The sequence below is a fragment of the Ostrinia nubilalis genome, chromosome 11, assembly GCF_963855985.1.
Source record: "Ostrinia nubilalis chromosome 11, ilOstNubi1.1, whole genome shotgun sequence".
NCBI lineage: Eukaryota > Metazoa > Arthropoda > Insecta > Lepidoptera > Crambidae > Ostrinia > Ostrinia nubilalis.
In genome coordinates, this window is record NC_087098.1 from 3,711,712 (window position 1) to 3,739,394 (window position 27,683).

The 27,683-nt window shown below is 37.1% G+C and overlaps 2 protein-coding genes across 2 annotated transcripts; one reads left to right on the forward strand and one right to left on the reverse strand.

Moving 5' to 3' along the window:
* Positions 1-26,005, forward strand: LOC135075967 (transferrin). Its single transcript, XM_063970414.1, has 15 exons — positions 1-110; positions 2,105-2,207; positions 5,375-5,514; positions 7,313-7,431; positions 7,975-8,041; positions 14,260-14,440; positions 18,506-18,632; positions 19,059-19,243; positions 19,461-19,578; positions 19,854-19,990; positions 24,451-24,538; positions 24,861-24,939; positions 25,111-25,206; positions 25,351-25,613; positions 25,761-26,005. Exons 1-15 carry the CDS (start codon positions 44-46, stop codon positions 25,851-25,853), a joined length of 1,863 nt encoding a protein of 620 aa, XP_063826484.1. The 5' UTR covers positions 1-43; the 3' UTR covers positions 25,854-26,005.
* LOC135076149 (succinate dehydrogenase cytochrome b560 subunit, mitochondrial-like) lies at positions 25,940-27,440 on the reverse strand. The gene is made up of 4 exons (XM_063970619.1): positions 27,388-27,440; positions 27,248-27,310; positions 26,930-27,165; positions 25,940-26,323 (listed from the first exon to the last, which is right to left on the reverse strand). The coding sequence occupies exons 2-4, from the start codon at positions 27,268-27,270 to the stop codon at positions 26,037-26,039; spliced, it is 546 nt and encodes a 181-aa protein (XP_063826689.1). The 5' UTR covers positions 27,271-27,310; positions 27,388-27,440; the 3' UTR covers positions 25,940-26,036.
* Positions 27,441-27,683: the final 243 nt, after the last annotated feature.

Sequence of the window (27,683 nt, forward strand, 5' to 3'; positions counted from 1 at the left end):
TGGCTAGTTACAATATCGGCTGCGCGCGCGGCCACATGTGACCATGGCATTAAAAAAATATATCGCGTTAGTTTTTTTATTTGTGGCCAGTGTTAACTGCAAACAAGCATGTAGATTTTATTTATTTTTCTACAAGATGTGCATGGAATCAAGATTTATTGTTATTGTTTAGTGCTTGGATGAATTTGGATGGTTTTAAGTTTATGATTTTAATAAAGTGAAAGCTGTTATCAAAGTGACTTAACTAATAACAACAATTCTTGATTAGACAATGTTTACATTATTTTAAATTATAAACATAATGCTAACCTTACAAATTGTATTTTTAAAATTTGCCACCAAATGAAAAGATAATAACTACTATTGTTCTACTTAACAGTCAGATTAATCCCTAAGAAGTGGGATTTAGCGTAAATAGTTAAATCCTAACCATTAACTTAATGCACGATTAATTGCTCCTACATTTAAAGTTCAAACTCAAATTATTTATAACCGTTTTCATCCCTTACTAATTTTTGTGATGAATATGATGACAGTGGGCTAAATGGGCATTTAAATTTTATTTAAAGTAAGTAAGTATTTAATAAATGTTGACGGGACTTTGTCAGTTTTTAAATCCTTCGTCCTTGAAAATGCTTTGCCATCCAAATAGACAATGCCCCCGGCTAATATGTATAGTGGGTAGGTAAAAACATAAATAATCCGTACATATGTCGCAGGCAAATTGTATGATTCCGCATTTTACAAACGGCGTCGTCAATTTACAAACGCTCGCTGTTCTATGAAATGCCGAAGGCAAATTGGCAACTCGTTCAATTGATAAAATTTCGACTATGATTGTTGCAATAGGGTGACCATCATAAAACACATGTTGGACAAATCAGACATAATTTCAGAAATCAGGTAGGTATCTATTTAAGTAAGACAAACCTAAAATACTTGCTACTCCTAAAGTAATTAAAATATTTTCGTAACAAAAACAACACAAGACTAATTTAAACTATTGACGTACATATAGGTAGGTACATAAAAATATGACATTAAATAAGTTTCGATAGTCAGTTCTTTAGATATGTCTTACATTTTAATTATACCAAGAAGAAGTCTAGAAGACATAACACAATATTTTTATACCAATATATTCCGCAGCAGACCTCCGAGCACCAGATTCCATTGTCACCTTAGCGTGTTTTACGTGCCGGATAACCTCAAAAACTATTTTATTTTTCCATAGCTTTTTCACTGCTCCTATTTGTGATTCGTAAAAATTTCTTAACTCACTAAGTATAATAAATGTCTTTTTTTGTGAAAAGTCCTTTGAATACGTAGAATTTGCACTGTTTTCTGTATCACAAAACCACTATCCGACGCCATTTTTCTTGTTTTGATTAGCAGCGCCTCGCGTGGTGAGAAAAAGAACTAAATACTTCAATTTGCCGCGGCATTTTGTAAACAGCGATTGAATTGGATATCAAATGTTTTGCCATATTATAAAGTGCCAAGGCAATTTACATTTTGCCTTCGGCATTTCATAGAACAGCGAGCGTTTGTGAATTGACGACGCCGTTTGTAAAATGCGGAATCATACAATTTGCCTGCGACACATACACCGCGCCGCGGGACAAAATACCGGTCTAGCCTTGCGAATTTAATGTTTCTTTTTACGTTTTACAAATCTAGTTACAGATGCTATAAAAGTTTATTAACCTCTTAAATATTTGTGGCTAACTTTCTCAGTTTATATCTACTTATTGGTCTGCGTGATTAGTTAAATTTTTATATAATATCATTGGTTAAATACAATGCAGGTTGATTTTCTCAAATGAATTTTCTCAATACCATTTTATTATTACGCTACGCAAGTATTTATTACGACTAGTTTTAGAGCTATGAAACAATAAAAAAAAATTTGGTAATGCACTCAAAAGTTATTTTTAGGAGCTTAATAGTTCAAATATCCAAATTCATCCAAATACAGTATGAATACAGTCATGAATCTATGCTTGAATTTGAGAACTGCGTTTTAAACGACATCGTTTTATAATACGGGCCAATTTTTATCTTTGTAATAATTCATTAACATCAATATTTATGTGGATTATAGACAAAATATGCGTGGCAGAACAATATTTGAAAGCATGCGAGGAAATGCTGGAAGTGCCGACCAAGAGCAAAGCAGTGCTGAAATGTATTCCAGCGAGAGATAGGTAAGTTTTATTAATAATAACAATAGAACCCTTTATCACATTTATTTCCTTTGTCTTTAATGAAATGAAAGTTTTAAAACGAGTCAAGTACCTACGAGTCGAAATGGTTCCATGTCCTTCATTTTCCTTTTTTTTTATTACGACGAAATAAGCTTATTGATACAAATTAGTGAATATTGAGAATTTGATTTTAATTTAATTGCTTTAATAATCTATTAAAGGACGAACTTTTCTCAACACACGTTACTAGGAAAATTAAATGGAAACATCCCGATCTTATAAATTACGAAAAATATTTACCTAGACTTTCTTACTTAATAAGGGCTCAAATAGACCAGGTACAAATTACTACTTACTACGAGTACGAGTACAATATTTAAGACTCTAGCCAGTAAACTAAGCATCAAATTAATTAACCTCGTAGCGCCCACGGATTTTTTGGATCCTCTTTAACTACGACCCGACCGTCCTTCTTATAGGACTTATAGTTATAGTCCTATCAGCCCAAGATTTTGAGTTGAAATTCGTATGTGTTAGAGTTACCGGTTTGAAGTGAAACTTTCAGGGTATAATTATGATTATATTAGCATGTGTTTTTAAATTCAATTATTTGTCTACCTTTTGTTCTTTACAAAGGCCATCGGGCCACAAATTCTAGATTAAAAGGAAGTATTAAGTGATGTAAAATTAAATAATACAAAAAATTAGTAGTGTAAAGAGTATTAAATTAATAATAATAATAAATATAATAAATATTTTTGAACAATTTCACACATAACGCTATCTAGCCCCATAGTAAGCAATTAATATGCTTGTGTTATGGGTGCTCGCTTAACGGATATACTACATTATATACGTTTTAAATACATACATATTATACTAGTAACACCCAGACCCATCACAGAAATTAAAATTCATCATTTCAATTTCTGCCCGGCTGGGAATCGAACCCGGGACCTCTCGGCATAGTAGTCCCTTTTAGAACTACTACACCAAACGGCCGACAAATAATTAATTAATTAAATTAATTATTAGTGAAAGATAAGTTGCATTTTTATATTAGTAATATTCCATAAACCAATATAACACAAAGCCACAAACTAAAAATATTATGATATTTTTAGTACTAGCTTCGACCCAACCGCCTTCACAAAGTACATATTATTTCAAACCAAGATTTCGCAGAATTTCTGCCCTAAAAATGCAAAGTAATTATCTCTATTTAAGTAATACCTATTCGTTAGCAACTTTTTGCATAAAAACATACTCGACAACCACGGATTATCATAAAAAAATGCGATTTACTAACTACGTGTTAGTGAGCCGTCAATACCGCCGGCCATTTTTCAAAAAAAACCCATCTGTCAATTGTGACAGCCAATGGTAGCATACCGGAAACTGTTCCCTAATATTTCGTTCAGAAATCGAATTAAATTATTTCTTTAAGCCGCGAAATTTCAAAAATCTAGACAAAGTTTAATAATATGGCCTTCTGAAAGGCGCATGGGCGGTAATTGAAAGTTAGTTGAAAAAAGTTCTGGGCTGTAGTCGCCATGTTTATTTTGGGTTATCAAAAGGCGCGTGGGCGCTACGAGGTTGCCAGAAAATGTCTTTTGGCAAAAGAGTCGCGAATAATTAGTTAGACATTATTAAATTCTGGTTAGACTCCAAATTGAACAAACGACAGTCGAGTCGGCTTTAATTATACAGGCTAGGTACGTCATACGAAATTGTCTTCGGGAAAATGAACGAGCCAGCTTCCAAGTTTGAATTTGAAATATTAATTCTGTGATTGTCTTTTGTCAATGATTCTGGGTTCACTGACACGCTCGAACGAGCGCAAAAACAAAACAGATTCGAATTTCGAACGCGAAAAGAAAAAACAAAATGTCATCTCCCAGTATGATAATGGCCAGTGTTTGTATTCATGTCGCGCGTCTCTACGTGCTTAGTGCCTAGATGTTGTCTCTAGGTAACTCGCTAAAATGGTGATTGTTTTTACATCAACCGTTTTTTTCGTTTTAAAAATATTTTCCTTAATGACGCCAAAAGAGTGGTATACTCTAAATCTTAGAGGAAAAAATACAAATTGTACCTAGCATAATAACTGCCTTTTTGCTTACATTAGAATAAAATAATGATCTCGTGTTTCTGAAATATTACTTGAGCTTTTAAAGGCTTTTTCTATTCATGAGCAGGTAAGTACGTTACGTCTATAAAACACAACATATTTTTTTAGGATCTAATTTAGGATTTAAATTGTTTAGTCGCGGACAATTTATAAGTAAAGCAAAATGCTAATGAGCAACAACCAGTTAATGTTATTTATTTATTAAGTTTAATGTGCACCATTTTCTATTAATTTCCGGTCCACTAATATGGTTATTGACCTGATAACCTTGGAAGTCTCATAAATTATCTTTAAATATTATTTAAAAACAAGTCCAATGAGTAAGTTATAAAGATATCAATAGAGTCAATATAGACAATAGACGTGCAACAATCGTTATTTTTCATTTCAAAAATGTTTCGTTCGGATACAGAAAGATGAAAAAAAACCTTTTTTATCCCGAGGGAGTGATTCTGGTGCTTCAGATCGATCAGCCGTTCCGCCGTTACATACAATTTGTATCAGAAACTGTTTTTATTATTTAAACACGTTTTTATTTCGTCCTGCTGTATGTAACTAACATGTAATGGAATCTAAGAATCTGAATTAAGTACAAGCACTTCTAATCTAATTCTCGTATTTCTATTTTAGCACTATTTAGTAGATCTTATAGACAACTTTTAAACATCTCGTGAATTTTAACTTAGGTAATAATAAACTTACCTAGGTATACCATCCTTACTTTCAAAGATTAACTTCAAACTACATTCATATTCAAAACTTCGAACTCCTCCTATGTTCTTCTGATTAATTTCAAATGACAGTTTAACTTTCCCCCGGGAAACTTGACCTTCACTGGTTGGGTTTTTATTGGCGGTCAAGCTGTAGATCCTGGCTATACAGGAGTTGCAGTGGTGGGAAAGAGAGGTGGGAATAGTCCCATATTCAAATTCAATTACCTCCGTACCTAGGCATTCTATAGGGCCTATACAAATTCTCGACTAAACTTATTTTGTAGGGGTCTCCCCATGCAAACTAAATAAAACTTACCTTTCAGGATGGAATGTCTAAGCTACGTGCAGCAAAGGCAGGCGGACTTCGTGCCCGTGGACCCTGAGGATATGTACGTGGCCTCCAAGATCCCCAACCAGGACTTCGTGGTCTTCCAAGAGTACAGGACTGATGATGAGCCAGATGGTATGTACCTACAGTATTTAATTTTCTTGATTTGATTTCTCGGCTCTATTCAACTCTTAAAATTATTTTACTTGTCAGTATTGTATAGTGTTCGGCATCAGCAAAGATTATTCGTACCTAAAAACGAAGCTATGTAAGAAATATACTTTGGATTGAAAAAAATACACATTTATGGTACACAACTTAGAAAATAAAAAATATTGTAAGAAAATGGTCTCCTTCCAGTAAAGAGATAAGATCACCATAGTAAACTAAACTATCAAAGAATCTAACATGTTACAACAATATCAATGGATTTGTAAATAATTCAAATGATAAACAGGATAACCAATATTCCATTCTAACATCTACATTACGAAACCACTTCAAAATTAAATGAACACAATAGACCAAAGCCAACAACACTCCCGAACGGTTGCATTGCATAATATTCAAATGAGAGAAAGTTTAATAAAATCCAATCATATTAGAGCTTTGGATGCATACGAGGCGAATTGTATAAGTAATTTTGTTTATCTGCAGTTTTAAGATGTTTATGTGTCGATATTGGATGTTACTTTATAGAAAGATTCGAGGAATTCACATGGGTTATTTAAGTGTCATCAAAATCTTAAAAAAAAGGTATTTTCAATATCAAGCAGACGACTTGCTATGTGCATGGTTTCTTTTTGTCGCTTCGAAGAATCGTCTGTCACTGAACAAAGGAATATTAATCTTCAGCTGCATACGTTTCTTGTTAACCATTCTTGTGTTACATACATACACGACTCTCCACAGACACGAACTTCTTTTTATAGTTTGGTTGACTTCTAATCAGTATGAGGAATCGGCCGATACCAAAACGGTGTAATGTGCGCTCTTCCAAGGACATGTCACACTGGATGCGACCTGCGGTCAGGTCCAAGTACCTAATTATACAAGAAGCGGGCTTTTTTACTTTGACCAGACCGCAGACCGCATCCAGTTTGGCAAATCCTTCATAATTAATAGCCTAACTAAACTATGGACTGACAAAAAGTCTGCCACTCGTAGATGTAAAAATAATATTTATCTCCATAAAGGTCCATCTTTTTCTATATGCTACATTACCAACTTTTTATGTGAACCTCGCCGAAATATGTCCTCGTATCTCGTCGTAATGACTTCTATTCAGTCTGAATGGGTCGCTATTCATCGTTAGGTCCGCAGCATTCCCACAATCCTAAAGGATAGGCTCCGCGAGAGATGTTTCAGAAAGTCTGGAAGTTTTAGCCTAGAATTTATTGTAGTTAAGTGTGAAAGAAATGTACTATGTAGGATTAGACTTATCGGGATTTGAACTTCACACTCTGTTAATAAGATTTTTCCTAAAAAACTTTAGTTACAGGTTTTTCCTGATCTCTTCATGTAGGACATTTCAAAAATCGCGCAGTAATTTTTGAGCCCATAGGCTCCTCACATCGTTCGTTTAAGCCGAAAGACGTCCACTGCCGGACAAAGGCCTCCCCCAAGGATTTCCACGAAGACCGATCCTGCGCCGCTCGCATCCAGGCACCTCCCGCGACCTTCACCAGATCGTCGGTCCACATAACTCCTTTCTATTACTTAAGTGGACAAAACACATTGAGCCTGATGACCTGATTTATCACCCGTATTCACAAACGATGCTTGCTTAAGTGAAGCAGCAAATCGAACGCACAGCGTTGAATAGAGCTCCGTGATTCATGTGTGACCCTGTGAGTCTACGCGCACTGTGAGACCTCATAGTAACGTTAGTGCACGCGTAAATTACAGTAATAATGTTTTTTTTCCTTTTTAGCGGAGTTCCGTTACGAAGCTGTGATAGTGGTCCACAAGGATCTTCCCGTCAACAACTTGGACCAACTGAAGGGACTCAAGTCGTGCCATACTGGAGTCAACAGGAACGTTGGATATAAGGTAACTTACATAATGTAAAATGTATCTGCTAAGTATAGTATAGAAGAATGTTATGAAAAGCGATGCGGGCAGCGCAGGACCGCGACATTGTGGAAATCCTTGGGGGAGACCGTTGTCAGGTTAGGTTGAAGACGAAGATAGATGATAAAGTGCTCGAGGATACATTAAGTCGGTTGCTACTTGCTAGCCTGTAGCCATTTATATAGATCTAGCGCTCAACTCAATCAGCGTCTGATGTATGGGTCATGGGAGCCCCACAGGAGGGGTGATTTTGACATTTATGACGTGACAGAACATACAAATCTGAAGTCTCGCTGACATTTGACGTAACAAAAAACACCCTCCCATGCCGCTCCCATACAGGCACTGACTGGATCCACTAGACCTAAACATTATAATACCAGAGCAGTTAGTATTGACTCAACCCACGAGTTACGATATACCTAAGCTGAAGATTTAGCAAAGGAATAATCATCTGCAATGTACTCGTAACAGCTTACAACCCTTTGAGTGCCTTTAATTTCATATTCCAATGTAACAAAGCATAGATACTCGTCTCATATTCAGAGCTCGGTCTTGTCCCGCCAGATGTCACACAGGCAGACAGAGGGTAATAAGGAGACAATCTTAGCAAAAACATCGAATAACGGCGCAGTTACACTATGCGGGAAATTGATCGAGACATAAAGTAAACACGCTCTTCAGTTAGTTTCGCCGTGCGTGGTCCATACTTCGGTGTGCGTGCTCGCGCTTTGTCTCGGTCAATGTCCCGCATAGTGTAACTGATTACATTCGTATTGTGATATTGTGTCACCTATTCAACTTTTTTTTTTATTAAAAATCCAATCTAATGCAAAGTCAGAAAGAGGGCAGTTTGATTTACAGAGCGACGCGAGTACCTCAGTAAAGAAGCCTATTCATTTGTGCCCTCAAGCAACTTTTTGTTTCCTCAAAAACCAATAGAGGTAGAGTCAGAGACTTACATACGTGTACTATTTATAATTTCAGATTTTTTTTAAGTTTAAATAATACAAAAATAGATCAGATCGGATAGAGAAGTAGACCAGAGAAGATAATAGTTTTTAATTACATAAACAAGACGTTCTCGTGTCATAATAGTCAACCATCAAATGAACCACGTAGTGATTCTGTCAGATTCTTCATTTTAAAAGGCGAAACTACTTATAAAGCTCCCATTCTTTCATGACTATGAAGGATTTATATCGCTCCGTGAATCAATTTCGATTGCTAGCGAATGTTACTTTGTCCAAGACTTTGATCTATTCCTACGAGCACATTACTGATTACTGCCAATCAGTTACAATGTAACAACCCGCATATCCGTTTCAATGTAACATGGTAACAGCGCAATCATATGATTTCGCTGTGATTTTGGAGCTCGGTCGTGTCGCGCCAGATGTTACACTTAAGATGAGTATAGATTATAGCATTTACTTGTAACAGAACAACGAGCCGCTCTATGAAATGTTCTAATGTTAGGTCACTCAGGTCAGTGTCACCCTTTCACGAACTAAACGTCATACATTTTACCTGTAATGTACCTACCATTCGCAAGAACGTTACATTACACAGAAATAGTCTAGTCTATGCTCACCTTTACAGCGAATAGGGACGGTTCCAGCAATAATAACACTTACATTCGTATATTAGAGCCGATGTGGCCTATTGCGTTGACTTGGCAACTATTTTTTATTAGACAATATTGATAGAAGTACAATATTGTAAAAAGAGGACCTTTCTTTACGGTGAAAGGGTCCTTAAAGAAGCAGTAGAAAACGCTAAGTACTTTAGTCACTTCAAAATAAAGAAATTGTACGCAATGCAAATAAATTTACATCTTAGAGTTTGAAGGTTTTAAGCAAAAGGTATTTTCGGAGCCTTTAAAAGCGAGCGCACTTCAGGGACCCCATTTCTTTGCAATTTCGCATCTATAAAAGTAGTTAAAGGGGAGCGTTGGACAGAACGGCACTTGGGACTTCGTTCGTAAATCTGAGAAGGCAAATAGAACAGGAAATGTTTGAAACAATATTTAGCCTGCGAAGAAATTCGCGAGGGAAATTTTAAGCTGAAATTCTTCATACAATGAAAAGCCGGAACTGTCGCCATTCGGTCTCTTGAAATTGCTCGTGAAGTCGTAATAAGTAAGTATTTTCTTTTTTCGACACATTTTTCAGCGTTTTTCTCGTGTTTCAAAGTTTGGAATTTCATTCAAACCTAGTTCAGGAATTCCAATAAACGTAACACGTGCCTGTTACTTCACGAATTAATTTCCACGAAACACGTTAATAAAATATGAGATAATCCACGTGACACCGAAGAAAGAAACAAACATAAATTACAGAAATATGGGGGTGACATTGATGTATTACCCCCGACATGAGTGTAATGTAAAAACAAATTAGGAGCTACGAGATATGAAATTTCGTATTTTGCTTGTTTCCCGAATTGATGTAGATATTACACTATCAAAGTCAGTGGTTTCCAAGTTTGCCTTCCCAAGGGACCTCCTCATTGACGCTATAAGACAGTTTGGGCGTAATAACAACGATTAGATTAAGATTAATGAACGATCCTATCAAGTTAAGTGACACTTCGGTTCGCTACTAATTCATAGCAATTTTCCAAAGTGGTTCAACAATATATTAATGGACTCAATTTGATGGTACAACTTAATCTGTGGCGCCTATCTTAGAAAATGTTACGTAAATGTGAGTAGCGACGCAAAATTTGGCTGGAGAATTTGATTAAATATTTTGCAATACCGCAGTAAAATCTAAACAACTCGGCAAGTCGGCCATGCTTATCAATATTCAATTAGGTTTTTAAAAACATCCTTCATAAGACTTTCTTTTATGTCTTTCCAATCAAGCTAAGGCCCGTATTAAGAAATAACACTCAAAATATGAATCTATACTCAAGACGATCCAAGCCATGCATGGTTGCTCTAAAAGTATGGAAGTTTACCCTATCACAGACTTTAATCTGAACTTGAGTTTGAATCGAGTTTCATCGATTCAGGAACAATATTTGCTGATTTCCAATAGGAAAAGAAAACCAACAACCCCAAAACTTTGAGAACATGTTCTATTTAACACATCAAACGGCGTGGAATGATTAATAACTACACATGTGTACCAGTTATGTTGTTATGCGAGTTACAGTTTTTACACCGAATTCGGGAGGTAATGTTTATAGGTAACGCTAACGATGATTGATGAAACGAACTTCGGGGTGTTTATGGAAGTTTAGATTAATGGCCAGGTATATTAATCCAACGTGAAACTTGACCTTTCTTAGATATTTACATAACCAGGGTGAAGGCAGCTTACTTAAATTGTTACGACCTATAAGTTCTAAATATTCTACGGTCCAAGTACCTATAGGTAAATTCTTGAATGTAGGCGATAAATTGAGAGGTTGGTTTCTTAATGCTAGCCTAAACCTGGCTAAATCATAAAAACCTACTTATTCTAAATGTTTTCGGTCAAGTTTTCCTCATGTCTGTCTGCAAGACAATACAGTTCTTATATTTTTGTGTATACTTACTTATAATAACAATTTGCATAACAACGTATTTTAAACAAAGATGCAAATACTTCGCCATATAAGATGAATGGCGGATAAACTTAACTCGACAGCTGGATATATTTTGGTGTTGTAGTCTAAATTTCGGCTCTAACTTCATCCTACTACAGTTTGGTGCTCAGTCTTGGCACAATACCGTGGTCTTGGTCTACCTACAAGTAGTTCAAATTCGCCTTCAAACTACAAGTAAACAGTACCAGAAATTCAACTGCTTGTAGCCAAACAGGACTGCTATAGCAGTTCGCTGTTTGTGTAGTGCAGATGCTCAGAACAAGTCGGACAACTTGCCGAAACTGACTCGGAGTTAACCAGTTCCAGTCAAGTATCAATGCAGTTAAGTAATCGCTATGCAAAACCGAGCTTGCATCTTAAGGTAGGATAGCTTAAAACTTCTGGGCATGTAGGTACAGCAAAAATAATGTTGTTTATTGCAATTTATTTATATTTTCAGGAGATGTTGAATACAATAAATTCTGTAAGTAGCTACATGAAATAGCGGTATATACTCGTACGTACCTCGATAGGTATTAAATATAGATAATACTTAAGAGCTTGCTGAATATGTTACTGAGTAGAAATTCCATTCCAATAGATTGTAGTAGAATTTAACTTCTAAATAAGGTAAGGAATCAGGACAACTTACAAGAATCTAACTCCTACATAATATAACAATGAAGAAGCATTTTGAGGTACTTAAATGTTATTTAAATTTTGTTTATCCCTAGACCGGCAAAATGGATAATTTAATTATCTACCCCCAGACTACTTACCTTCTTACTTAAATTATCCACTCGAAGTTAACATAGCAATGTTATTTCCAGTTACGACTTACCTACCAAATAAAAGAAAGACCTAACATTGAATCGCAAAGTAAATTCATTAAAACTCATGCAAACTTTCATACAATAACATCTCTAAAATTTTAATATTCATTTGTGAAAGCTCTAGAATTCTAGGTACCTACTCTGGTCTGTGTACTTAGTCTGAATAAACTATTCGTTGTACGAGTATGTTAGACGTAATAAAATTAATATGTATCTCTTTGCTAGAAGTAAAGAAATCAAGAGTCCATTTGTAGCTCTTTGACATACCCACCTACTTATTTTAAGGGTGGGTTGAACCACCTATCTTTAACGGTAACTATGACGATAACCGGTGCTTTTTGTATGCAATTTGACAGATTTTTGACGTTTGTCAAAGTTAAAGTAAGATGGTGCAACCCAGCCTTAAACATGTACAGTCATCGTCAAACAGTTTCGTTGACAACACAACCTTTAAAATTGTAACAAAGACGTGTTGCGAACTTTTTAGCTAGGTACTTTGGGCGTCACGAACTATGTATTTGACGCTGCTGTGCCTACCTAGAGGTATCTATACCTATTTAATGTTGTTTTTACTATGGTCAGAGTAAATACAAATGAGTAGGTCATCTTCATAGAAACGCCCGAGCGCGGTTTGTATGTGAGCGCGCCAATACGTATGCGGCGCGCACGCACACGCTGACAAAATTTAGCGTTGATTAGCGGTGAGTCGCCCCGTTGCGTTTCTATGAAGATGACCTACTCATTTGTATTTAGGTACTCTGCTATGGTCTCATTTGACTAGGTCGATCCGTGAGACGAGTTACCCTTCTCAAAAAGCATCAAAGCGTCGACACCAAGTCGGATGAATGAGTTTTCCTGAATGTGTTTTTGAGAACCCCATTAACCTTTCACTGAACCGACCCACTTTAATCCTTTCCAGAAAATATCGGTTTCCATAGCGCACGCGACATGCGAAAATGCACTGCCTGAAAGAATCACACAACCTATTCCGATTACTATGGAAACAGCTGGGAAGGGGTATCTTTGTTCAACAATTACGTCGAAACTAATAGACGTAGACTAATAAATTTACATTCGTTTTGTAGAATAGCTCAAATACTAAAAATACAATGCAAATAAAACATACCTTAACGACCTGGTTTTTCTTGTGTTGGAAAATAACTGAAAAAGAAGTGAAAAAAGTAATGTATTTTTCTAATTAAATCCATTCTTACTCCCATAAAATGTATGAAACTTGTATCTGCTTTCTTCTTCTACTAATAGATAATTTTATTGGCTATCGCATGATATAAAATATTTGCCTATTAATGTTAAGCTACCCACGCTTTCACTTGTTTTTTAAAGAAGAGGTGTAAACTAAAAATTAAAAACTTAAATCGATGTAATTTTTCGAGAAATGGGTCAAGCCCCAAATTTGAAGTATTTTCATCGATAAAATTGTCCATAGATTACGCCTTTAAAGTTTGATCACTACATGCCCGGACACACTGTATACAAAAAACACCGGTTATCTATAAAGTTACGGTCAAAGTTAGGTGGTGCAACTCAGCCTTAATATCCACGTGTAGGGACGTAGTATTTACGAACTTACACGCACAGCTCGTGTATTAATAAATAGACGTAAATCTTTAACGATGAGCCACACACGAAAAAATAAGGTTCCATGAAATTCCTCTCACGATAATTAATTCCATCGAGCACAGCCCGTGACGCCTGTTTTAATTAAACCAATACCTCGGACTTCGACAGTGTAGTTGAAAAGGTGCCAATTTAAATATCTAATTTTCTCGGAACGTTTAGTTTAGCCCACGGCAAAGATTGCGACCCTTCGAAGTAAATTGCTTTAATCAGAAAATCCTGAAACTAAGCAAAAACAGCTCATTAACTTGATGTCTGGAGGTGACATCAGGTTTTCTAATTTGATGAGTTAATTAGTGCCGAGACTGTAATAAGAGCTGATTTACATTAATCCTGTATCGTTCCCAGGATTTACAAAATTAGTTATAGATTTTTATAATATTTTTCAGAAATCATTTTCTACTTTACTTGTGCACTGAAAGGGAGCTGGAAACACTGAATTTTCGGATAGTTCCAATTTATTCTGTAACCTATTAGGTACCGTTTGAAAGAGCTCATCAAGCACTTTCACGACCAGTTTTTCGATATCTTGTATAGTTTGAAAATAATCGAGTGAGATCACTTATCGTTTCCACCCTGTAGATCTCACAAAGCACATAATCATTTGTCATTTATTTTGTCCCAAGAGGTACTTTGGAATAAAACCCAAGACCTAGTTGTCAAATGAAATCCACTGAATCCCATGGAGATTCACCAGCTTATCATCATGGAGTTGCAGCAATCGTGGGAAAAAGGTGAGAAAAACCTCAACCTTATAAAGTTAATGGTTTGTTCCAAGGTGCCGCCACCAAACCGGAATGGTTCACCAACGTGTTGGGGCTATCAGAGAAGATTCACCACGTGGCTGACAACATCCCCATCAAGCCAGCCGACTACTTGAAGAAAGCCAACTACACCGAGGTCATTGAGAGAGGGCATGGACCTCCAGAACCAGTTGTCAGGTTAGTAAAAAAACTTTATTTTAAAAGTTGTTTTCTGTAATGAGCTCCTCAAAGTATTTATTGTGTACGAACTTACCATTAGATGAGATTAAGTCCTGCATTCGAGGGTTTAGAAGAATCTTAAATCATAAGGAACCTTCTCTGAAATAATTTAATCTACTTATCTAAAGAAAATTTAGGTAGGGTACCTATGTGGTCATTATGTATCACTCATACCTTATTGGATTTAACTGAAATACTTACAAGGTATTCTAAAACTAATGATCATAAAAAATCTGCTTTGAAATAACAATATTCGTCAATGAGCCTGACTTTATTGTAACATATTATGTTGATAATCACATAATATCGTATAAATAAAGTACTTTTATGTATCGAATTGAATAAATTTATTGAAAGAGCCATTGTATGACTTGACATGGTGCTAAACCGGCCTTGATTTGAATGCATGGAATCATTTCAACAATAAGTCCATTCATGGACAATGGACAATATCAGACACCATTGAAGTAAGTAGATACTTCAATGGGTACCCAACTACCTACCTACTTTATTTGCTACTAGAAATCTATAACCACATGGTTTTTTTACCCATGTGCTAGAACACAAGCGTCGGACGTCCACCCACAAGGTAGACAGACGACCTCGTAAAGGTAGCAGGAAGGCGCTGGATGCAGGCCGCTACCAACTGTACTGGATGAGGCTATGTTCAGCAGAGGACGTCCAGTGGCTGAAATAATGATGATGATGAACACAGATCTACCTATTCTACTTCCTCAACGGCAGCTTCATTCGGATTAGAAAAACCCATGAAATTGAAAATTGAGCACCAAACTGAAAACTCTTAAACGTTGTTATAGGTAACTCCAGTATTTTATAGCAATCAAACGAGATTACACAAACTACGACCTACTAGTTATTCTACTCACTGAATTCGTAGGAATAACTTTTAACTGCAATAGATCTTCGTATAAAGAACGTCAGTCAAAGCAAAGCACTATCTAAATATTTAAACGGCAGTTCCTTCCAGACCGCGTTGTTTATCTTTGAATTTAAAGAGATCTTTCACTGTAGCGAAGTATTTTGATGTTGCAGTTAATAAAACTCAAGGGCCACGAGGAGAAAACCTCTATAAAAACAACTGGAGGAGGGGATTGGGGGTTCCTTCGTAGCCCGCTCACAATAACTCGCGGCTCCGTTTCTTTAGGCTCCGGTGGACACCGTCAGGTTTTAGTGGGTAGGCCCCGCCTTTAGCAGAGTAGGTAAATGCTTACAAACTATTCTATTGGCGGATTTACACTACGCGGAAATTAGCTTACTACCTACTGTTTTTTTGACTTGACTTGGCTAATTTCCTCGCAGTGTAAAAGCGGCATATGCCTTTAGTGAGCAGGCGGGGAGAGTCCCACTGTCCCACATAACCCTGAGAATTGAAAATGAGAAGAGATAAGGAACAGAGAAATTTGTAGGGAGTCAAGCAAACCGCCCGGGAAAAGGAGCCCAGAGGAAGTAGAACTCGCGCGCTCTCCCGAGATTGGGTTCGCACGCCGCGCCGTGAGGCAGAAAGAATTTAACCATGGCGCATGGGTAATGGTGGTATTTGTCCCACATAACCCACTAGCAGTCTCCATCGACCGGTGGGGGTATGCGCAATTTACCGCCGTTAAAAAAGCGATATCTTTTATGGAAACCTAACCCTAGGTAAATGAATAGGTACCGATAGCCGGCAGCTGTTGACTCACATAACCTATTCCCTGTGTGAAAACGGGTTGCGAGTTTACACGAACTAGATCCTATCATGTTTTGATAGTTCAGTCGGGAAGTAGGGTAAGTGCGCTAGTTTTCGTCCAATTATCGGAGTTGACAACTTTGTGATGCGAAATGAATATCTTAAAATACCCTTACTCATATGTATCATATGTCGTTTAAGTCCTTATATAGTCTACTTTACGTTAATATTATATGATAATAAGTAAATACCACGGGTTTTTTTATAAAAAATATTTTATGCAAAAGAGGCGATTTCACTAGTTTTCGTCCAAAAAAATCAGTTTTCGTCCTAGCGTACGCTAGTTTTCGACCACTGTGTAGAAAAAAGGGTGCAGTTGAATTATTAACTTAAAACCAATTCTACAATACAGTAACTATGGATTGTGGTATATCATTTGAAAGGTAATTTTGTTAGCTTTCAAATGATATCAAAAAGATTTAAATAAGTTTCTTACCTAAATTTAGGAAAATATTTCAATAGGTCGAAGGACAAATGGACGAAAAGTAATCTACAGGAATAGCTAATTTTGGTTTTCGTCCACCCCAGTGCTTGCTCATGACGTCATGGACGAAAACACAACAACGTTTAAAGCTGTTTTTTGTTTTCGTCCACATCTTTTTAACGGTTTTTATGGGTTTATCACTGTTAAAAAGTGGACGTAAACTAAAATGTTTAATGTAATAGCAATAAAGATCATATTGGAAGAAAAAACATTGTATTTTGTAGGTCCATTGAAGTAAAATGATTAATAAAAATATTAACTAGGTGTCAGGGTTTCCGTCCACGTGGACGAAAACCAAAATCTTGCAAAATTGTTATGCTAGTATTAGTCCACTTAATTATCTAAGATTTCTATACAAAAACTTTAATAAACCCTTAAAATAGTGTTTATTATGCTAATAATTAGACATACGTGCCAAAAACATTACGTAAAGTAGCTAAAACAGTAATTAAACATACCATGAAAGTTCCCTACCGGCACGTTTTTTTTCTAACTTGACGACGTTTTCCATTCACCTGTGTGCAGCAGCAACTTCCGTAGATTTTTTTGGAGTTATTACTTGTCAAATTACATTTTCATGCAGGCAGAACTGTTACTTAGATATTATAGATTGTAACAAGTCCAAACTTGCACGGAAAGTTAGGTTTATATTCTAATTTTCCGTATTTGTTTGTGGCAAGTCGGTCAAATGGACGAAAACAGGAGCTGGACGGAAAACCGGCGCAATTACCCTAAAATGTTTTTGATAGTTCAAATTGTATCAGTAAATTCACTGCTTAAGTGTTTATCTAATAAAGTAAATTGGTTATTAAATAATATAATTAAAAGGACCAAGAACCAATGAGTTTAAATGTAAAGAACGAATAAAAATTTCTTTTAGCAGAAATGTTTAAATTCTATCAAGGTACCTTATTATGGAGCAGATCATTATAAATGTGCGCTTGACGGACCTACAGTAACAAGCACGGTATTTAGGCAAACAAGACACAACTTCTTTGAGTTAGAGACCTACTCTAAAACAAGTAAAAAATACCTTTTAGAAGTACCAAAATCAGACATCGCTGCATCGTAAGATTGCATCGTAGGTACCCTAGGCGTTTAATAGTTGTTGTTAGGTACGTATTTTCAAGGTTATTACAATTTTAGAAACCCAAACTTAATATCCACGCCTAAAACAAGTCCTATTTCACGTCGCATACCTCCGTAAAAGCCTACAATGGTAGTAAACTACGCCAACTTTCCATGTAACAGGGAGGCTAGCGAGGGACGTAATTAAACTGGGAATAAATTTCCCACGCTCGGAGGGACTATTTCAACTTCAGGGGCTTCAGGTGAATATAAAGAGAATAAATCCTACAGTAGTCCTAATATGTTTGGGTTAGATGTAACGAAAAGTTATAGCTGTAATATGCTTCAAAGTCCGTAGTTCAAAAGTTATGTCTGAAGATATCGATAGCATTAGTCCCGAGATCCTAATCCTAATAGAATACTTAGGTAATGTATTTATGACACATCGCTACCCAGAATTAATTCAACGGATTATAAATCCAAAAGGGAATGATTTTGGTAATCAAATACATAGTTTTTGTATGATCTATCCCATAAAATAAGATTTTAATAAACCGTTTCACGCGCGAATAGTAACAGTAGATCGGTCAATTAAGCACATAACTAAAATGGAGAAACGAAGGCTGATCAATTCATTTGGCTTTTGCTGCTGAAATTAGACTTACAGATCTGTCTATTTAGATCAAATTATTTGGGTTAATAATATATTTACACTTATTCCTAGGCTCTGCGTAACTTCCAACGTGGCTCTCGCGAAGTGCCGCGCTATGGCCGTCTTCGCCTTCAGTCGCGACATCAGACCCCAACTGGACTGCATACAGGAGGCGTCGGAGGCCGACTGTTTGAAGAACGTAAGATGATATTTTGTATTGTCATTTAAGCCTAACCCCTTGAGCGAGTTGAAATTTTCAATTCAGAAACCGGACCAGTTTCCTAAGTTTAAGTTCCCTAAGGTATTCCTAAAATAGCACTTATCCCTTGCCTATGTGTACGTACCTACGTAGTAGGTACCTATTCTCACAAAAATCGAGCAGATTCATTTTCTTCGTTTAACCCTACAGCTAGACAAGGGGAATTTGAGATCGTCTTCATTATTATGCCATGTCGTTTGGTCACCACTGAACGAGAGACTTCTCTAACATACCAGAACCCTTATAATTGTTATCTGAATAAAATTCTGAACGTAGATATCTCATAGGCAAGCTTTACCAGGTCAGGAACAAACCCACCAAACTGCTACATAAATAGACCGTTTCACATAAAAACCCCATGCACAGGTGCAAGACAATGGCTCGGATCTCGCTTCGGTAGACGACTCAAGAGTCGCAGCCGCAGCCAAGAAGTACAATCTCCACGCGGTGTTCCACGAGGTGTATGGCGAGAAGAAGAAGCCTAACTACGCCGTTGCTGTCGTCAAGCGAGACTCCAATATCAGAAAGATGGAGGATTTGAGGGGCAAAAGGTAAAGCATTTGCATAAAAATTTAAAAGAATAGCTTAGACTGCTTTGGTAGACGACTCAAGAGTCGCAGCCGCAGCCTAGAAATAAGTACAACCAGGTGAATGGCGACAAGAAGTCGAACTACGCTGTTGCTATCATCAAGCACGCTCCACTTTTAGAAAGATGGAGGATTTGAGAGGCAAAAGGTAAGTCTTTTGCTTAAAAATTTAAAAGAATAGCTCAGACTGCTTCGGTAGACGACTCAAGAGTCGCAGCTGCAGCCAAGAAATACAACACCCGTGTATGCCGAGAAGAAAACGTCTAACTACGCCGTTGCTGTCGTCAAGCGAGACTCCAGTATCAGAAAGATGGAGGATTTGAGAGGCAAAAGGTGAGTCATTTTCTAAAGAGTTTAAAAGTCAATAGCTCAGACCAAGCTTCCCTAGACGAGTCAAGAGTCGCAGCCGCAGCCAAGAAATACAACACCCGTGTATGCCGAGAAAAAAAAGTCTTAACTAAGTACGCCATCGCTGTCAAGCAAGGCTCCACTTTTAGAAAGATGGAGGATTTGAGGGGCAAAAGGTAAGTCATTTGCATAAAAGATTAAAAGAATAGCTCAGACTTCGCTTCAGTCGGCTACTCAAGAGTCGCAGCCGCAGCCTAGAAATAAGTACAACCAGGTGAATGGTGACAAGAAGCCTAACTACGCCGTTGCTGTCGTCAAGCGAGACTCCAATATCAGAAAGATGGAGGATTTGAGGGGCAAAAGGTGAGTCATTTGCTAAAGAGTTTAAAAGTCAATAGCTCAGACTTCGCTTCCGTAGACGACTCAAGAGTCGCAGCCGCAGCCTAGAAATAAGTACAACCAGGTGAATGGCGACAAGAAGTCGAACTACGCCGCGCGCGGTGCTATCGTCAACCAGGGCTCCACTTTTAGAAAGATGGAGGATTTAAGAGGCAAAAGGTAAGTCATTTGCTTAAAAGATTAAAAGAATAGCTCAGACTTCGCTTCAGTCGGCTACTCAAGAGTCGCAGCCACAGCCAAGAAATACAACACCCGTGTATGCCGAGATGAAAAAGTCTAACTAGGTATGCCATTGCTGTCAAGCAAGGCTCCACTTTTAGAAAGATTTGAGAGGCAAAAGGAAAGTCATTTGCTTAAAAATTTAAAAGAATAGCTCAGACTGCTTCGGTAAACGACTCAAGAGTCGCAGCTGCAGCCAAGAAATACAAAACCCGTGTATGCCGAGAAGAAAAAGTCTAACTACGCCGTTGCTGACGTCAAGCAAGGCTTGAGGGGCAAACGGTAAGATGCCTTACGGGTTTACAGGACTCTGATTTCACAAACCAAGAACGTCCAATGCAGGTAGTAGAAACGCTAAACTTGGGAAAAGATGGCCGCATGGGTATAAAAAATTTGTTTGGGAACATTAGCCCTTGGAAGTCCTTATGAAAGGCCTTTGTCCATTTGGCTGATACGAACAAATGAACGAACTTTATTAATCTAAGGGTTACCTACCTACATTCTATAATTTTCCTCAAAAGAACTTTCAGTCTCTATCAACTTTTAAAGAATAACAAAACTTGTGGGTATGGTTATTGGTCATATTACAAAATGGACTATGTAAATAAAGCTGCAACATTGATGATAACTCAAACGGTAAAACCTTATCTACAGAAAATTACCATTCTCTGACGAAAGTTTCAACGAATTCTAAAGCAGAGTAGTGAGTAAGGTATGCAAAGTAGCTTTCAGTGATTCACACGGGACCTCGTTATTTAAATAAGATAGAGTTGAGGGAGAACTGTAAAAGTACACGAATATCTATTCAAAATTTGAAGGTCTTAGTTTAAATCAGTAAAAGGTTATCCCATCAAAAACAATACTTGTCAAAAAAACCAAGTCTCGCAACTCAGTTGTTCTACGGTAAAAAGTTGTGAGATCCATGTAATACCAAGTCCAGGCCAGGAAATCTTTAACGTTTTACATAAATTATTGACTTGGCCATCGCACTAAATAATTTAATTTACACGTGTTTTCATGCGATGGCCAAGTCAATATATTTATGTAAAACGTTAAAGATTTCCTGGCCTGGACTTGGTATTACATGGATCTCACAACTTTTTACCGTAGAACAACTGAGTTGCGAGACTTGGTTTTTTTGACAAGTATTGTTTTTGATGGGATCTCATTTCTTTTTGTATTTTGTAGACAGCAGTTATGTATCTAGAAAACTGGACCGAAATTGAAAAATTTACTCGACTTGGCGGTTGCACTACCGTGCCCCCAAATCTCATTTCTTTTTGTATTTTGTAGACAGCAGTTATGTATCTAGAAAACTGGACCGAAATTGAAAAATTTTACTCGACTTGGCGGTTGCACTACCGTGCCCCCAAATATTTTAGTTTTTCCTTGATTCATACACCAAACACTACTTATATTCCAAATTTGAAGCTTCTAGGTCTGCTAGAAGTGCCTTAGAATTTTGATGATCGGTGAGTCAGTCAGTGAGTCAGTGAGTGACAAAATTAAGTAACTTTGACCCGTTATAATTCTTAAACTACTGGTTCAAATTGAATGAAATTTTAAATATACCGTGTCTTTACAATGCCTGCATAGCTAATGAAAATTCAGCCTTCTAGTTTTATCCACAACGAAGTTACAGGCGGTCGAAAATGGCCTGAATTGCTTCGAGAAAAGGATGGTACGGCCGTGCCGCTTTTTTGCTCGACTTGGTGGGGGCACTGCCGTGCCCCCAGATATCGATTTAAAATTTTGATTAAAGTACGTAAAGCTTAAGCCTATAATTGTGTAAGTGTAGCAATCGTTTACAAGCAAACAAGGGTCGTACAGTCCTATCAACTTAAGCTGAGAATTGCATTTGTGTGAGTGATCACCAAAAGTACCGTTAGTAAAACACATACAAATAAAATTAATGTTTTATTAAAAGGAAGTCTATAAAACACTTGCTACCAATTGGGCCGATGTAACGACACTTGACACATCCTTTTAAATAAATAAATAAATAAAAACAGGTCCTCGCTCAGCATATGCCAAGGCACGAAGTACCTCGACGCTGATATTCTGCGAGCACCGTTTATAGAGAGGGCGTCCAGCCAGCCTTACAAAATACAACAAAAAGACAAACATTATAAAATTACAAAATAAAAACAGACTAAAAACTTTTCGTTCACACCTTTAAAATACGTATTCAATTTGCATAAAATTTCTTTCACTTGGCTGCTTAATGGATTTCGTACAGGAAATTCACTTACAGTAGGAGCCATTTCACTAATATTTGGAACACAATGAGGATCATTTCGATTTTTAGCTGTGAATGCAGATTTATAGGGCTAAGAAATCCTTAATACACAGTCCAAAAATTTTTGTTCTACGACAAAAATTGACGAAGTTATGGCCAAATTACTAAAAAAGTTCACTGACCGCCCGGCGCGGGGACGATGACGTCATTATATCCGATCCGAACGCTGCCGGCGTACTGCGTGGATAGAAAATATTTTTTTCTAGCCAAAGTATCAGTTTTAGAGAAAAACTTGTAATGACATTTATTCATCAGAATAAAGTAAGCTATCGATAGGTAATTTTTAAAAATAGAAATTGTGAAAAATAACGCAAAAAATCCATACGCTCATACGATTCAATGGAACGCAGAGACGCGATTGGGGTCTCCGCGGTGGTATATTTGGCGATTTATTCAAATAAAGTGTTCATAATCAATCAAATGTTAAAGTTGTTAAATAAACTTTTATTTATTTATTTATTATTATTATTATTTATAAAGTGTTCATAAAGTGTTGTCTTTTTCCAAGTAAAATATAAAAATGTATAAGTATTAGTTTATTTACTTCTAACAATAAGGTATAGCTGAGGCAGATACACTCTGCCTAGGCTACATACAAGACATTGCTATGAAGATCATTTCGATGTACACGCAATACCTACCTGTTATTTAGTTTTTCTGAGTTAAACCTACGTACCTACCTATCTATTCGCCGTTCCCATGGGCGGCCAGCTGCTGCAGGAAAGGACAGCTGCTCCCTCCTGGAAATCTATTTAATCTTAGCCTAGAAGCTGGGTATGACTTGACCCCTCCCCCTCCCCCCAGGCCAGAAGCTGGGTAAGGCTTGCCCCTCATACACCTCCCCCCCCCCATGCCAGAAATGCCAGAAACTGGGTATGACTTGACCCCCCCCCCCCTTCCCCAGGCCAGAAGCTGGGTAAGGCTAGCCCCTCCCCCCAGCTCATAAGCATAAGCTGGGTATGACTTACCCCCCCCCCCCCAGGCCAGAAACTGGGTATGACTTGCCTCTCCCCCCCTCCCACCAAGGCCAGAAGCTGTTTAAGGCTTGCCCCTCCCCCCAGGCTATAAGCTGGGTATGACTAATCCCCCCCCCCCCTCTCCCCCCCAGGCCAGAAACTGGGTATTATTAGCATCATATTATGTATTATTATGTTCAATACAAACAATCATTAAGTTACACTCACCCCTAACGCGTCTCCGCATTGCATCGAATCCTATGAAAATGTGGTTTTTGGACATAGCGATACTTATTTTTCACAATTTTTATTTTAAAAAATTACTGGTCGATAGGTTACTTTATTTTGATGAATAAATGTTATTAAAAGATTTTTTCTAAAACTGATAGTTTAGCTGGAAAAAAATATTTTCCATCCCAATAGTACGCCGGCTGCGCTCGATTCGGATATAATGACGTCACGCGGCCCTGCGTACGTTGACTTTTAGCGGCAAAAACGGCCTATGTTTATTACTTAATATCTTCGTAAGTAATGGTCCGATTTGGATAATTCAAAAAGATATATCTTTCTTATGTCTTAAAGATTAACGTAGATACTAGTTTTATTGAATTTTCTACAACAGTACTGATCCTCATTACATAAAATTACACGTATCTGCTACCAGTACCGGGGGTGAAGTGAAGTATGTGAGCGACAAGGAAGCGGTGCGTGGCGGACGCGCCGCGCTTCGGGCCGCTTGCTATAATAAACCATGCGCGGGACGCGCCGCGCTTCAAGCCGATTGCCACTCTAAACTATCGGTGTGCACTCACACAAATGCAATTCTCAGCTTAAGTTGAGAGGACTGTACTTAAATAACATCTTCATATTTCTAGTAGAGTCAGTTAGGTAGGTACTTAGACTTACTTAGCCAATATTATATCTTCATTAAATTTTTTTATGTTATACAGATCTTGCCACAATCCCTACGGAAGCTTCAGCGGCCTGGACGCACCCTTGTTCTACCTTATCAACAAAAAACTCATCAACCCCGATCAGGTATGTGTGAGCAATGTTTCTAGTAGGTACTTTATTTTACCTAACATCTTTTACTTAAGTATTCCAGGCTAGGCCATCAAAACACACCAAGCTTCCTCCGAACGCTTGCAATTTACAGTTCGAACCGAACCTAGGTACTGAATATTTCAAAGAACCTATCTTCGAGAGTAGTGCACTTCAATGTATTGCAAAAGCTTGGAATCTATTGAGTTGCATTATAAATACACACGAAACTCGGCAGCATAAAGTTGCTGCTATCGGATAAATTACTTATTGGGAAGCTTATCAAAATGTTCTCTCACTCAATGTGCTTCATTTTCAGTGTATCAAAAACCTTGGCGACTTTTTCTCTGGCGGTGTCTGTCTGCCAGGTGTCGACAAAGCCGAAAACAATCCACGTGGTAAGTTTAATCAATTTATTATTAGGAGTTAAGTATATTAAATATCATAAAAAGAGGATTGATATGAACTTCTGAAGAATACTTAAAGATAATGGACCAAGAGTACACCCTTGAGGAGCTCCCGAGAAAATTGAGATATTCCATTTAATTTTAATAAAATTATTCTTGCAGGTGACGATGTCTCAAATCTGAAGAAGCAGTGCTCCACTGATAACAGCCCAGTGAAGTGCCTTGAAGAAAACCGTGCTGACGTCGCTTTCGTATCAAGTAAGATTGTAAAGATTTTTGTCATAACGAAAACTGAAATTAATTACCACTTTAACCTCTTTGTAAATACATTTTTGTAAAAATGGATGTCGCCTTTGTTGGATACTTCACTTACCTACATAACGAAGGATTTTTTTTTTACAGGTGCCGATTTACCAAACTTTGACAAGTCAAAGTACTTGTTGGTTTGCTTAAACACAGATGCAGGTGGCACGAGCTCGTTTGAGAACTTCGAAACTTGCAACATCGCCATGGCCCCCTCGAGAACCTGGTTGTCAGCTAAAGACTTCTTGTCAGATGTCTCCATAGCCCACACTCCGTTGAGTCTAGCACAACTTTTGGCTGATAGAACTGATCTATTCAACATTTACGGAGAATACTTGAAGAATAATAATGTTATTTTCAATGTGAGTATAGTCTGTGTTAGTGGTTCCACAATAGTAAAAACTCATGTTATTGTTTTAATTCTTGTCAGATTTATTTATTGTCTATTTATTTTAAATCTATTTAACTCTTACAATCTGAGATAATCACTTTCCTAATATTTATTACAGAATGCTGCCAAAGGCTTGGAAACTACAGAAAAAATTGACTTCGAGAAATTCAAGGCAATACATGATGTTATCAACAATTGCGGAGTTGCTTAAAAACTTTTCATATGTAAATTATAGTTTTAAAGCCACAATTCCAGGTGTTACTAACAAATTAGTGGTAAGAATGACAAAAACAAAAGTCTGAATTTATGAATTTTAATTACATCGCTTATAATGGTAATGATAATAAATAAATAATACCCATATCATGTAGTTTCGTTTTGTACCGAGTGAGACTTATAATGCAGCTAAGATCAGGGTTATTACAACGGATGCTGCCAGCATTGCGTATCCAGTAGCGTAAACTTCCTTAATTGTTAGACCTTTGGCGGTGTCCCAGTAGAGATGTCTGATACCGTTAGCAAAGTGGTATCCAAGAGGGGCTGCGATTAATGCTTTTGCTAAGAAAAGTGTCGCTGGGGACAGGTTGAGGCCTTCGATCATGGTGATGTAGTGGGAAATGTCGTTTGGCAACACCAAGATTCCGATACCAAGAACGCTGGCATATCCAGAGAGAATCATACCTATAAGACAAAATTTGAATTGTTAATAAATTAAGAATTATACTGAAACTTTACTGATAGTGTCTATTGAGTATTATGAATACAAAATATTTCACTATTATTGTAGTAGCTAAATCAAAGTATCATGGCACCTTTCATTCTCATTAGAATGAAAATCATTGCCTACCTATTGCACAACTAAATCACTCAGAGTGAGTTATTGCATTATTATGATTAGAGTCACAAACATTAATTTATTTATTTATTTATACTTCAATGCCAAAAATATTAACATTAGGCGAACTTAATGCCATAAGGCATTCTCATCCAGTTTACCTTTGGGTTATGCAGAAAAATAATATATTAATAACCTTTTCTTAGGTACCAACAACAGCACATTAAGCCAAACACTGTGGCATCTTACGTCATTGCAATAAGTGCCATTTTGAAACAAAAATATATAGTGGATGTGCTGTTGACTATGTTTATTAGTTCATAAATAATGGTAAGACAATATTATTGAGAGGTTATCACTGCAAAAAAATTGCACTGCAAAATTTCAAAGTAAACAAGTTTGCAATTTGCAAAAGTATGGAATGTTTTAAGTAATTTTCAAGTTAAACATACCTGCAACTCTATGTGTGATACTAGTCATGCTAGTCAACTGTGGGGCGTAGATGGTCAGATGTGGGGACATGGGGCGCTTGAGTCGTTCGTTTCTGACATCATGATGCTCAAGTTGGGAAGGCTCAAACTTTTTGTAAGTCACTTTAGGCACTCCAGCCGCTGCCTGGGCGTAGTTCACAGAGCTCAACGTAGCAGGAAACCTGCCTAAAGTTGATAGCAAAGACTTTGTGCCTAACCTAAAAGAATTAAACAGTAAAATCAGCCAAATACTAACAACCAAAACAACCTAACCCTATTACATAATGTTTGCCAACTAACCTGCTGCAGCTGTAGAACGCCATTGTTTATTTGTAAATGTACTATTTATTACGTCGTAGGCTTCTGCAACACACACGAATAACTGTTTAAAACACTATTTATAGTCTATTTTTTAGTAAAAACAAACAAAATACACTCACCACTGAGTCTGACGAAGTACAATTTGACAGTTTGTTTGACAGCCAGCACGCATGACGCAAGGCACACTACGACAGCTGTATGTTCTGTTCCACAAAAATTGTTGCGCGTAAAGGACGAATACTATAATTGCTTCAAAATATCAATTTATCCTGAACAATTAATGAAAAAATAAAATATATTTGTGCTTAGATAGTAAATAAGGTACAGTTATGTACATAACAGATTTGATTTTATTAAAACAAAGGAACATTTACTAAAATTTAAATACTACTTTTGTGAAACCGATCGACGGGCT